The sequence below is a fragment of the Mytilus galloprovincialis genome, chromosome 5 (assembly GCF_965363235.1).
Source record: "Mytilus galloprovincialis chromosome 5, xbMytGall1.hap1.1, whole genome shotgun sequence".
Classification (NCBI taxonomy): domain Eukaryota; kingdom Metazoa; phylum Mollusca; class Bivalvia; order Mytilida; family Mytilidae; genus Mytilus; species Mytilus galloprovincialis.
Window position 1 is genome coordinate 39,181,415 of NC_134842.1, and position 13,660 is coordinate 39,195,074.

General features: G+C 31.2%; 1 protein-coding gene across 1 annotated transcript; it reads left to right on the forward strand.

Annotated features, from left to right (window-relative positions):
- Positions 1–8,465: 8,465 nt before the first annotated feature.
- Positions 8,466–9,850, forward strand: LOC143075795 (toll-like receptor 6). Its single transcript, XM_076251359.1, has one exon. It carries the CDS (start codon positions 8,928–8,930, stop codon positions 9,825–9,827), a length of 900 nt encoding a protein of 299 aa, XP_076107474.1. The 5' UTR covers positions 8,466–8,927; the 3' UTR covers positions 9,828–9,850.
- The last annotated feature ends 3,810 nt before the right edge of the window (positions 9,851–13,660 follow it).

Genomic DNA, 13,660 nt, shown 5'->3' on the forward strand with positions numbered 1-13,660 from the left:
GGTAATGAAAGTTTAAATTTAGATATAGGTCAATAGGTCAAGTCAATTTACATCTATGGAAAACACCTTTGTGAAATTTGAAGATATCATGGTATATATACAATCTATTAAATAGATTTGTTATTGTTTTAAGTTTGACATTCAGCTTATCACCATATAGGCATATACGATCTGCATTCTGATTATCTTAGTTTTACTGGACATATGACAAGGTATACATAATAGTTGAGACTACAAATCCTTGGATGAAAGTTCATATATTTTTATTCTCGTTCCCCCTTTTTGGATAAAGTTCTGCTTATTGTATATTTACTTAAGTTACTTGACCACTAATTAAATTGAGGTGGATGAAAAGAAATTTTCATGTATATAGATTATGGATTTGACACCGATTCTGATATTAGCGTGTGTACAGATATTGCCACCTGAGTTAAACAAGACTTTATTGACCAAAGTGGTTGTGTCCATATGGTCTCCCAGTTATACATTGATATATTTGGTTATTTTGGATTAGTTATCACATAAGCAACACGACGGGTGCCACATGTGGAGCAGGATCTGCTTACCCTTTCTGAGCACCTGAGATCAACCCTAGTTTTGGTTGGGTTCGTGTTGCTTATTCTTTAGTTTTCTATGTGTCATGTGAACTATTGTTTGTGTTTTTGTCTTTTTCATTTTTAGCCATGACGTTGTCAGTTTATTTTCGACTTATGAGTTTGATTATCCCTCTGGTATCTTTCCTCCCTCTTTTATAACACCGATATAAAATAAGACAAAAGCAGAAGTACAGGCATAACAATGATAATCAATACTATGTAAAAAAAATCCTTCCAATTACTTATATCCAGCTCAAAGTATTTAACCTGCTGATATTAAAGTGTGCCTCATACGCTCCTATCAATGGTTGTACAGTAGGACATAATCTTATACAGTGATCAAATTTAATCTATCTAAAACCAAACAAAAACCTACAGATATAGTTCTCGTTTTAAAAAAACTGAATGGGAAAACAAAACAAACAGAATTGTTTAACCGGATAGACGAAGGCAACATCCTAGAAATTGATATTTTATAAATCTATTATATGAAATATGGGAAAATACATGTTTTTTTTATATAAACAAAGCAACATAACTATCAATGGATTTTTAAGAAAATCTAACCGAAATTGATGAAAATACCACTGTGAAACTATAAGAAAGGATTCAAAGTAAAATACAACTTCACCATTTGGAACTCTTGGTTAAGTAGCTTCCTTGTGAGCAGCAACCCTGTTTCAAGCAAATCATGATAGGAAATGAAAGCACGTGAATATCGTATCAATTGGGAGATATATACCCCGTATGCAGGTGCTGCTGGAATGTTAAAGTTAAGTGTTTTTACTTTCCGTACGAATGTGTATTCTGTATTCTTTGTATGCATATTTCATTATTTGAGTGATCGTGAACAAGGTTCAGTGGCGGAACTAAGGGGGGATCGGTGGTGGTGGAACCCCCCTTGTTTACGATCAATGCATTTGAATGGGAATGTATAGTTGGAAACCCCCTTTATCAGGGTTGGGAGCCTTTTTTCAAATTGTTGGATACTGCCCCTTGGGTTATATCAGTAACCTTGTTTAATGTTGTGGTTTGATAGTCAAAAATGTGTATTCTGTATTCTTTGTATGCATATTTCATTATTTGAGTGATCGTGAACAAGGTTCAGTGGCGGAACTAAGGGGGGATCGGTGGTGGTGGAACCCCCCCTTGTTTACGATCAATGCATTTGAATGGGAATGTATAGTTGGAAACCCCCTTTATCAGGGTTGGGAGCCTTTTTTCAAATTGTTGGATACTGCCCCTTGGGTTATATCAGTAACCTTGTTTAATGTTGTGGTTTGATAGTCAAAAATCTTTTCTAGACTGGGCACAAATAAGAGATTTATATATTGTATCGACGCTTTTTAACTGTTAAAGACTAATTGCTACTGATAGAATTCTTTTCATTTTTTGGTTTCTCTGTTTGCAGTCTCATTGATATTTTCCAAATCTCCATTTATTCATAATTAAATAGACGAAAACTAACAACCACGTATGAAATGACTTTTTTTGAAACATAATGTAGGCTCTTTTAACATACTTGTCAAATAATTAGATCAACTTCAGATAATTACCTCTGGTGATATTTTCATACGATACTAACATAAATAATGATATATAGTGTGAGGTTGAAACAAAGACAACATCCGATTCAGAAAACAAAGGTACACATATATAGATGGCAATTAATATGACCTGTCATAACTCGTAAAATTTTTGGTTTCTCATTAAAATTCACAAACATCTTTGTCCTTGCAACTCGACCATTTTATAGTAAACGATACTTTGTACATTTCATTTAAACCCACCCGTGCTAAATCGTACATTAATTGAAACACATGCACCCATTTATAATTTTACCTGTAGAAATAAAATACAAAAATGTTTATGAAATTTATGTAAAAAAATGTTTTTTTGTTGTTGTTTGAAAACATATATCAAATATTATAATTAAGTGTATGTATAATATGGAATTTATTAAAAAATTGAATTAATTAAAAGAAAAGGTAGTAAAAAATTAGTATTCTGGAAAAAAATATTTCATGAAAAATTAGTAAAAGCATTTTAAAGTCTGAGAAAAAATCTTACACCGCACAATTCCAATGACACGGGAATTAACAACTATATGTCACCACACGGCCTTCACCAATGAGCAAAGCCCATACCACATAGCCAGCTTTAAAAGGCCCCAAAATGACAAATGTAAAACGAAAAAACTAACAGCCTAATATATGTACCAAATTATAAGCCAAAAAAACCAACAAAAATGTTACACAGAAGCAAACGACAACACCTGAATAACAGGTTCCTGACTTGGGATAGGCACATACAAAATCTGACGAGGTTAATGTCGTTTGAAGGCGCCAGTCATCCATAACCTTGGGACAGTGGTGTAACAGTACAACAAAAGAACAAACTATTAAAATTAGTCATAAAGTCTGTCATCTTTTTCCTTGTATTTTCTCTTTATTGGAACAGGTTTGTCACCGGCTCTGTATTGATAAGATTGAGAACAAGGAAGACTTCTTCTTGCATCAACAACTTAATCATGCTGAAGATGTTTGGGTGATGTGCTTTGAATAACTTCCTCAGCTTTCTATTCCAACCTTCCAAATGATTTGTTGTTCTAGGACATTCTGTTTTTAATTACAATGAATGATACATTTTCAAATAATGAATTGAATAAAATATTTGAAGCTCAAGTTGAAAGTGTTGGTTACTATTAAATGTTTGAACTACCTTTTCTTTTTTTTCAGACTTAGAATGCTTTGTTACAGTTTCACATTTGTTTTTTTTTCAATAATTTTGCTTAGATTTTCTTATAAATCCATTGATGGGTATGTTGCTCTGGTTTTTGTTAAACATGTATCTTCCCATATGCATATGAAAGTTTTATAAAATGTCGTCTGTTTTTATAAGCATTTTATTGTCTTTGGTTTCCCTTTTTCGTATTATCCTTCAATATGATATTTTAAGTTCATCTTTGAAATCTGAGTTTTCAAAATATTAAGCTTTAATGAACGCTTAATGAGAAATATATTTTCTAAATGAAAATATGTATGGTAAGTGTAATCATCGTAAGTTTCTGGTAATTTTATTTCGGTTTATCTAATTAAAATCTACAGTTTGCAAATAACCTGAACAAACAATTATCAGCAACAATGAATAAGATAATATCAAAGACATATACATATATTTAACAGAACTAAAAAATCGTATTTGAAGATCACCTTTTTGTGAACATTGAAGTCATATATAGATCTCCCTTGTCAGCAAATGACTGATATGTTGATAGCTTGTTATGTTTAAAAGTGGTTTAACTTTATCAGATATAAGCAGGGTGATATATTTCAGAACTAAGTAAACTGATCGAGTATTACAAAGGCGTAATTTCTGAAAATAATCGTTGATTATTGCCGTTAGTCATGACAATCTGAATGTCAGGCACATACAAAGACATTTTGTTAGAACTTACAAGAAAAACATACATACATTTCTATTTTTTAATCACCGAGGTAGCAAACTGTCTGATGTCACCAAAATGATCAGGAATGTTAGGTTGGCTTTCTTCTTAATCAGAAGATTCTGTGCTGACGCTGGCAAACTTGTCATCTTATGATTAATCTGTTAATAAAGAGATGACTGAAATTTTACTAGGTTCATGGACCATATATGTCCTAGATGAAGTGTGCTGAAATTTTCTACCGGTTGTGATTTGAATGATGGCTAGTTTTGGGACATGCTTGCTGAGGTCTTTGTCCTACTGATGTTTTTGTATGATAATGAGAGTTTAATGGAGAGAAACATCGAACGTATTGTTAATTGTGGAATAACACGCGTAACCTGTTTGCTTTCTTCGTTTTTCATAGGGCACGTATGGTTTCCCTCTTCCAGTTCGTTCGATCCCGTCTCTTTAGTTTGGTCCATTCCATCTCTATCCTTTTATTCTCTCTCTCTCTCTCTCTCTCTCTTTCTCTCTCTCTCTCTCTTGCTCTCTTTCTCACTTTTTCATTATATGTCATCTATTTCTTTCAATTGCTTACTCTCTGTTTGTCTTTTTTTTTCGAATAGTCGAGAGTTAGAATGACAGTTAGTAGACGACAAAGTTAGAGATAGAGCGAGTTGAGTGGGAGATGATTAGAGAGGAAGAATAGACGAGAGATTGAGAGTAGACGAGAGTGAGGAAGAGTAGTTGAGTGTGAGAAATAGATGAAGATAATGTGACCAGGAGAAGAGAGAGAATGAGAAGATGAGATTGAGAGAAAGTAGTGGAGTGTGTGAGAGAGATCATTCATCATCAATGTATACTACCCTATATTTCCCGAACACGGAATTCCTAACCCGAATTTGTTACTCCGTTTCACACGTAATAAAAATCAACTCAACTTTCCCCGCTCAACAACAATATACACACACATATGATCAACAATTGATACTCGCATCTGTTAATTGGAGTTTTATACATTCTCTGCATTACAGTTACATTTTTTCAAACTTTGAAAGTATTCCGCATTCCTGGCCATTTGGGAGGAAAATTGTGTCGTCCAATGTCGTTCTCGTGTTTAGGAATAACTGCTTGACTTATTTGGATAGAGGAGTCAAGCTCGTCCTATGTCTTGCGATCTCTCCCAGTATTGTAGGCTAACTTGAGAGGAAAATAATTACTCTTATATGACACAAATTTAACCCGAATGAATTATTTTACCCAGATTAAAACGACTAAGTGTGAACGGATTAAAAGAAATGAATTAACGTAAGGTAACGATCATAACCAATATATATATATATAAACAGAATTATCATCTTTTTTTTTAATATTGTATGCGTCTTGCAAATCTCCTCAAATATTTGAATTGCATAAAATACCTATGTTTTATTTTTTGGTGTCTTTTTATTGTAAAATTATGAACGTCCAAAAAAATTGAGAGTGTTTCTATTTACATTGAAAAAGACTAGCCAATGTCAAAATTACTGCATTCAAATGTGCAGCCTGCTTTAAGCAAATGCAGTTTGTATATAATATAGATAAATCAATCTAGTATCATTCGGTGATCAGTGTGGGCCATGACTCCGTGTTGAGGGTCGTACTTTGACCTATAATGGTTTACTTTTACAAATTGTGACTTGGATGAAGAGTTATCTCATTGGCAATCTTACCACATCTTTGTATATCTAAATAATAGTTAAGTTTGTTAATTTTAGTGTTTTATTAACGGTCTTAGTTTTAATTATTTGATTTCAATAAATTTGTTTTACATATTTTCTGTTTGAAATAATCACAAAAATGTGAGTGCAATAGAGAAACGTTCACACGACAATTATTCCGAAGGTGACCTGTTTTCTAACACTTCAAACACATAATTGACCTGTTTTCTAACACTTAAAACACATATTGTTATTCTAATTACTTCCCTGTGAAAATTTAGATTACTCCAATTTCTGGTTATTACGATAACCTCATGTCCATGACTTTTGACTTGTGTATCTTTTGCCCGACCTATAATGTTCTCCTTCCATACAATTGTATGTTCATTCGTTTCAAAAATTATTCAAAATGCATTCTTAAATTTCAATTAGTTATGGAAAGTATTACACAAGTTGAATATGATCGGTGATATCTTCCATTAACCAAATCTAATTCAAATAAAGATAGTCCTTTTTTTTTGGGGGGGGGGGGGGGTTCAGCCGAATGATTACGTTATCTCTTCATTGCAGGTAAAGAGACATGGGCCTCCTTTACACAATTCCATCCTCCGTTTTTGTCATTGAATTTCATTATATATGTATCTGTTTTAGTACAACAACAGTATGACAGATGACTGATAAAGGGTATGATTGTTTTTGAAGATATAAGTTATTTGTTGGCTCGGCATTTGATTTAAAATAGTGATTATATCAAAATCTTATATGCAGATAGAGACCCAGAATACATAGTTGAACCATCAAAATGCATATATGAGAATAGAAATAACCGAATTAAATTGCTTATTTCTTTGTAAATGTTACAGACTTATATTCTACGGTTGAATGTAGCTGCTGTAAATTAATTAACAGAAGAGACTTTTATCAGTGGTATCAATTATGTTGTACATTTGTTCAAGGGTTCATCAATTGCATGAATAATTAGGATTACATGTTCCATCACACAATCTATTATTACTTTTGTCAAATTATATAAACTTGCATATGCTGAAATTCTTATCTTTGGTTTCTTTATAAGCAGTGAAATACACATGATAGATGTTGCATCGTTCTGATAATGCTATGCCACTCTGGATGGATTTAAAAAAAAAATTTCATCAAGCATCAGATTAAACTGTATATAAAAAAAATTACCAAAGGTACCAGGCTTGTGATACACATGACTCATCATAGACGAACGAATCAAAACAGTTGTAAGGCCAAATTTATCTAAACATAGTATATCAAGGAAGTATTTCAAAATAATTATACATTAGGAAATAATTCTCTGGTTTCGACGTCCTTTCCGTTTTGAAATAGCACATTTCACAAAATGTTCAGATGTCGGTTTTATTGATAAAATGTATTTGTATTATACTGTGCATGGCATATGGATATAATGTCTTCTGCCTTACGAAAGAAATACGATGTGGAAAATATAAAGAATGCATATGTAAAGGGGAAAATGCAACGTGTTCATTATTGCATTATATTCCGTCGTTGCCACGAAAAATAGCCAAATTAACATTGAAAAATAACACTCTAACGTTGATCAATCAGAGTGCTTTTAGGAATATTTCTTCAATCAAACTCAAGACACTATGGTTTGAGAACAATTCAATTGAAACAATACAAGATGATGCATTTTATGATTTCAAAGTTTTAACTAATCTAAATATAACGAACGAAAAGTTTTTGAATGTAACATCATTAAAATTTTCGTTCAAGAGTTTGAATAGTACCACCATTCAAAAGTAAACTTTAGAGAACAACGATTGGAATGCGATTCCGGATGATATGTTTTCTTATTTATTGGTAGATATTATCTGTATGTCGCTAAACAACAATTTATTCCAAGAACTAAATTCAAGTGTTTTTCTACCTATACGAAGCCTACGTAAACTGTTTATCCAGAAAAATGAAATTGTGTTTGTCGATCTTAACGGTCTAATCACAACTGAGATTCTGGATTTATCAAATAATAACATTTATGCAATACCTAATTTTTGTAAAGAAAACAATAGAACGTTTGTTTCGCAGCTGAAAAACTTGTCACTTGCATACAATAGTATACGGCAATTTTCTAAAGAATCCTTTAGATGCCTAGACAATCTTTTATTATTCATCTGATTGTTAATCTGAATTTTGGTGAAAATTGACAATTTTTGACTAAATTTTTTTTTTAAAGAAAAAAAAAAAAACACACGACTTTCTTTTTATTTTCTGAATATATAGAATGTGGTCTTTCAAAATTTGTCAATGACATGTCATGGTATTGTTGGTCTTGGGAGATAAACAGATTTAAAATTTTAAAGTTTTTGAAATTTTTCATTTTCGAATTTTAACACATTTTAAATGGTTGCTATGGAAACAAACTATTTAGTAAATTCACAATTTTAACGTTTTTGTATAGTTTGGGGTTTTGTTTGTCAATACTGTAAATATACATATCCTTTGTATTGATTAACTTTATTTCTATGGGACTTTAAATTCCCTTATTTTATATTTTCAAAAAGGGTCTTTTTTCACATATTCAGGCAAAATGTTGATTTGATGGTTACCATGGCAACGGGCATAATACAGGGAAAATAAAGACAGAATTTTGACCATCTACCAAAGTTCTTATGATATAGGGCAAAAAAAATTACTTCTGTGACATGCCATGAATCACCTTCTGCATGATTTTTACAAAGACCGGTACTTAAGTATCTGAATCTGGACGGAAACCGTGTCCGACGCTTAGGTGATAATGTCTTTGGATTATTAAATAGTATAAGAAGACTTTCAATAGGAGTTAACCAGCAGCTGGAACATATTGCCTCATTTGCATTTAATAGTTCATCGCTACAAGTTCTACGTTTGCATCGAAATCATTTCCGATTTAGTAAAAGAAAACTCAAGAGAGAGGATTTTAATCCGTTATTGACTTTTGGAACTATTCCAAATTTGAAAGAATTAGATTTATCTAACAACCATTTAAAGGATTATGTGATACTGGGAAAACTTTTTTTATCTACAAGAAATATTAGAAAACTTAATTTAGCCTCGACACTTGTAAAAACAATCCCAGACGGATTTTTACAAAACATGCCATACATTAAATTGTTGAATTTACATGGCAATGAACTAGAAACGTGAAATGCATCAATTTTTAAAAATTTGTCTTCCATGCGTGAGTTGTATCTTGACGGAAATAATATACATGTTATAAACGAAAAGTCTTTCCCATCATACTTATTAAAATCTGTAAAAGTACTTGAATTATCCGGTAATCAAAATCGATGTACATGTGAGATTAAATGGTTTTTAGATACAATTCGATCAACAAACTTATCAATTAAAATGCACAAAAATTGGCCAAAGTATTACACATGCCACTATCCAGATGATCTACGAAAATCACTACTTGCAGATTATTTTCCAACGACAGCAGAATGTAATCCTTTGAACATTGTGTCAATTATAATAATAGCTGCATGTTCGTCTGTTTTGATTTTACTTTTCTGTGTCCTAATGACCTTCAATTGCCAGATAAACCTTGAAAATGTGCTTTACCTGTTTCGTTTAAAAAAGCGCATGAAAAGTGGGAACTTTAGTCTTGAATCGTCAGATGATTTTGAGTTTGACGCGTTCGTTGTTTATTGCGATGCCGATCGCCTATGGGTCCATGGCGTTCTACTGAAACGATTGGAAAATGCTCACCTTAATATTTGTGTACATCATAGGGATTTTGATGTCGGTGACACAATCATCAACAATATTGGAAAATATATGGAGAAAAGTTGGAAGATAATAGTTGTTTTGTCTAATAACTTTGCTAAAAGCGAATGGAGTCAATGGGAGGTTGATCTTGTACAAGAGCGGAGGCGCCGACAGGGAAAAGAGGTTTTGATATTAATCATGTACCAACAGATTGATTCGAAACACATGATTACACCACTAAAGACATTACTCGACACAACGCCTTATTTATCATATAAGGAAGGGTTTGGCGAGTATTTGTTTTGGAATGCTGTCATTAAAGACATTAACAAACCTTTGAATATTCCACCAACTTCTATTTTCTAAAAAAATAAATGGATTAATATTAAGCTTTGTTGTTTTGTAATCAGAAAACGAGTCACAAATTCGCTTTTGGTTTTCTGAAACACGTTTCAAGATCTATCCTCACATATCGTATCTTTAAAGTCTATCTTTTATTCTTTTTAAATTGGTGTTTTATTTCTGCGTCTTTGTCAAATTTATTTGTCTTTTGGTTGGATTTTATGGTCAGATGTGTTATATGTCTGTTTACACGGTTTTGGCTTATTGGTCCCATTCATTGCCCCATTTACTAATAATGTCTGTTTGGGCAGTTTACCCATTATTGCCAATAAAACGATAAACACCTGTCATTCATTCAAGTGGGATGTTTACCTTACTTTAAAACCAATGGCATACTAAATGAAATAAAATAAAGAACAGTTAACATGTGTGAGTACATCAGAGAAACAATGAATATTTTTATACTGTCAATCAAAAAAATCTAATGTTTTGAAAAGTAATATTGAATAATTACATTTTCAAAAGAATGTAATTAATTGCTTTCAAGAAGCTCAATTACACATTATTTCAAATATTTTGGAATTTTTAATTAGTTACATATAATTACTATAATAGCAATTTGAATAATACCAGCCCTGCTCATTTCATTAAATAATTCTATGAAAGGCCTATTTGTTTGAAGTATTCCCGTTGGTTTCCATTCGGTTGTAATAACATTCAATAATTTAATTTTGGATGTAACGCGTCTTCTGATTGGCTGACGTTGTTTAGTTTATCAGCTCATAGACATAATTTTGTCATGTGATCGTGACGTCATCAAAGTTTTTTCTTGATTTACTCCGGTTTTAAATTGATTTGATTTTTGGTGTTTTAACGGCACTATTAAGCACCGCATTTAGGCTATTTCGTGGTGGTCAGTTTTTATTGGTGGAGGAAGTCATAGTGTTCGGACCGGTTTCAAATGGAATTAAGAATTTAAATATAAGAAATAACTGTAATGTTTTTTTTATGTCTTTACGAAATAACATCAGAAATGTGATGCACGCTGAATAAACCGCGTAGCGTGTTATTTTAAAGTGTGCACCATATTTTTTATGTTATTTCGAATAGACAGAAAAAATATTGCAGTCATTCCTTAATTGGTATCCTTTCCGTATTCTCTTTGCTTTTTGTAGTTTTTTGCAATTCTACCGTTTTAATGAAAACTTACCAAGAAAAATGTGGTGCACACTTTAAAATAACAGCTTTCTACAGTGTCTGTTTTTTTTTAATTGCCTTCTTTCCATTTCCAAGAAATCTTACATACATGTATGTGTATACAATTTTATTTTGAAACAAAACAACAATGAAATATATAATAACAAAAATAATAATAATTCTTATTGTACTAAACACTACATCAGATAATTTTTGAGGATCAACTTATATGGTTTACACCCGAGTCAAACATAAGTTATCTCCCTTGAAATCAGATCACATTGTAGATGTCTGTATTGTTAGCCTACAATTATTGAAATCAGTAATCAAGAGTGTGTAATTTCACTTATTATAAAAAATATTTACCATGTACAGTCAATTACAAAAATTAGTTTTCAGAAATTGCAAACTTCTGTATCCCTTTCGGTATAAGGCTTTATTCCATCAAAATAACAAAAATATTCGTATCTGGACATCAATGCAATGTTTTGTATGCAAATTTTTCAAAGACAGTATGTCGTTTTTGATCAGATTTTGAAATTACTTTCCAACCCTACCACATCCTAATAAAAGGAGTAAAACTGTAAAAGAGAAATAGCTTTCTCATCTTTAAAATAGCAAACCAGAATTAAAACATGCGCTGCTAAATAGATTGAATCTTAATTAAGATTACATAAAAAAACTTTTGAATTTAAGTATTAGGACCTCTATATAACCTTTTAAGCGTATCAAACCAAAATCATACACCAGAACATTACTTAAAGTAAGTGTATTGTAATATATCAGATTGTATCACTAGTGCAAAATAAAGTTTCAAAACTTACCAAGAAAAATGTGGTGCACACTTTAAAATAACAGCTTTCTACAGTGTCTGGTTTTTTTTAATTGCCTTCTCTCCATTTCCAAGAAATCTTACATACATGTATGTGTATACAATTTTATTTTGAAACAAAACAACAATGAAATATATAATAACAAAAATAATAATAAGTCTTATTGTACTAAACACTACATCAGATAATTTTTGAGGATCAACTTATATGGTTTACATCCGAGTCAAACATGAGTTATCTCCCTTGAAATCAGATCACATTGTAGATGTCTGTATTGTTAGCCTACAATTATTGAAATCAGTAATCAAGAGTTTGTAATTTCACTTATTATAAAAAATATTTACCATGTACAGTCAATTACAAAAATTAGTTTTCAGAAATTGCAAACTTCTGTATCCCTTTCGGTATAAGGCTTTATTCCATCAAAATAACAAAAATATTCGTATCTGGACATCAATGCAATGTTTTGTATGCAAATTTTTCAAAGACAGTATGTCGTTTTTGATCAGATTTTGAAATTACTTTCCAACCCTACCACATCCTAATAAAAGGAGTAAAACTGTAAAAGAGAAATAGCTTTCTCATCTTTAAAATAGCAAACCAGAATTAAAACATGCGCTGCTAAATAGATTGAATCTTAATTAAGATTACATAAAAAAACTTTTGAATTTAAGTATTAGGACCTCTATATAACCTTTTAAGCGTATCAAACCAAAATCATACACCAGAACATTACTTAAAGTAAGTGTATTGTAATATATCAGATTGTATCACTAGTGCAAAATAAAGTTTCAAAACTTACCAAGAAAAATGTGGTGCACACTTTAAAATAACAGCTTTCTACAGTGTCTGGTTTTTTTTAATTGCCTTCTCTCCATTTCCAAGAAATCTTACATACATGTATGTGTATACAATTTTATTTTGAAACAAAACAACAATGAAATATATAATAACAAAAATAATAATAAGTCTTATTGTACTAAACACTACATCAGATAATTTTTGAGGATCAACTTATATGGTTTACATCCGAGTCAAACATGAGTTATCTCCCTTGAAATCAGATCACATTGTAGATGTCTGTATTGTTAGCCTACAATTATTGAAATCAGTAATCAAGAGTTTGTAATTTCACTTATTATAAAAAATATTTACCATGTACAGTCAATTACAAAAATTAGTTTTCAGAAATTGCAAACTTCTGTATCCCTTTCGGTATAAGGCTTTATTCCATCAAAATAACAAAAATATTCGTATCTGGACATCAATGCAATGTTTTGTATGCAAATTTGTCAAAGACAGTATGTCGTTTTTGAGCAGATTTTGAAATTACTTTCCTACCTTACCACATCCTAATAAAAGGAGTAAAACTGTAAAAGAGAAATAGCTTTCTCATCTTGAAAATAGCAAACCAGAATTAAAACATGCGCTGCTAAATAGATTGAATCTTAATTAAGATTACATAAAAAAACTTTTGAATTTAAGTATTAGGACCTCTATATAACCTTTTAAGCGTATCAAACCAAAATCATACACCCAGAACATTACTTAAAGTAAGTGTATTGTAATATATCAGATTGTATCACTAGTGCAAAATAAAGTTTCAAATGGGTGGCATCATTGGTGACAATTATATTGTTATCAAGCTTTGCTATACAATAACAGACTTATTGTGTGTATGCTTGTATAAGTGTCTCTCTTAGAAGAAATATGGCAGTTTTCAGATTGATGCATGGTTTAGTTTAAATGTGTAATTAAGAAATATAAGATCAATGCCTGTATAAAAAATTGAAATTATTCCAACAATATATAGGTTGTTGGAATTGT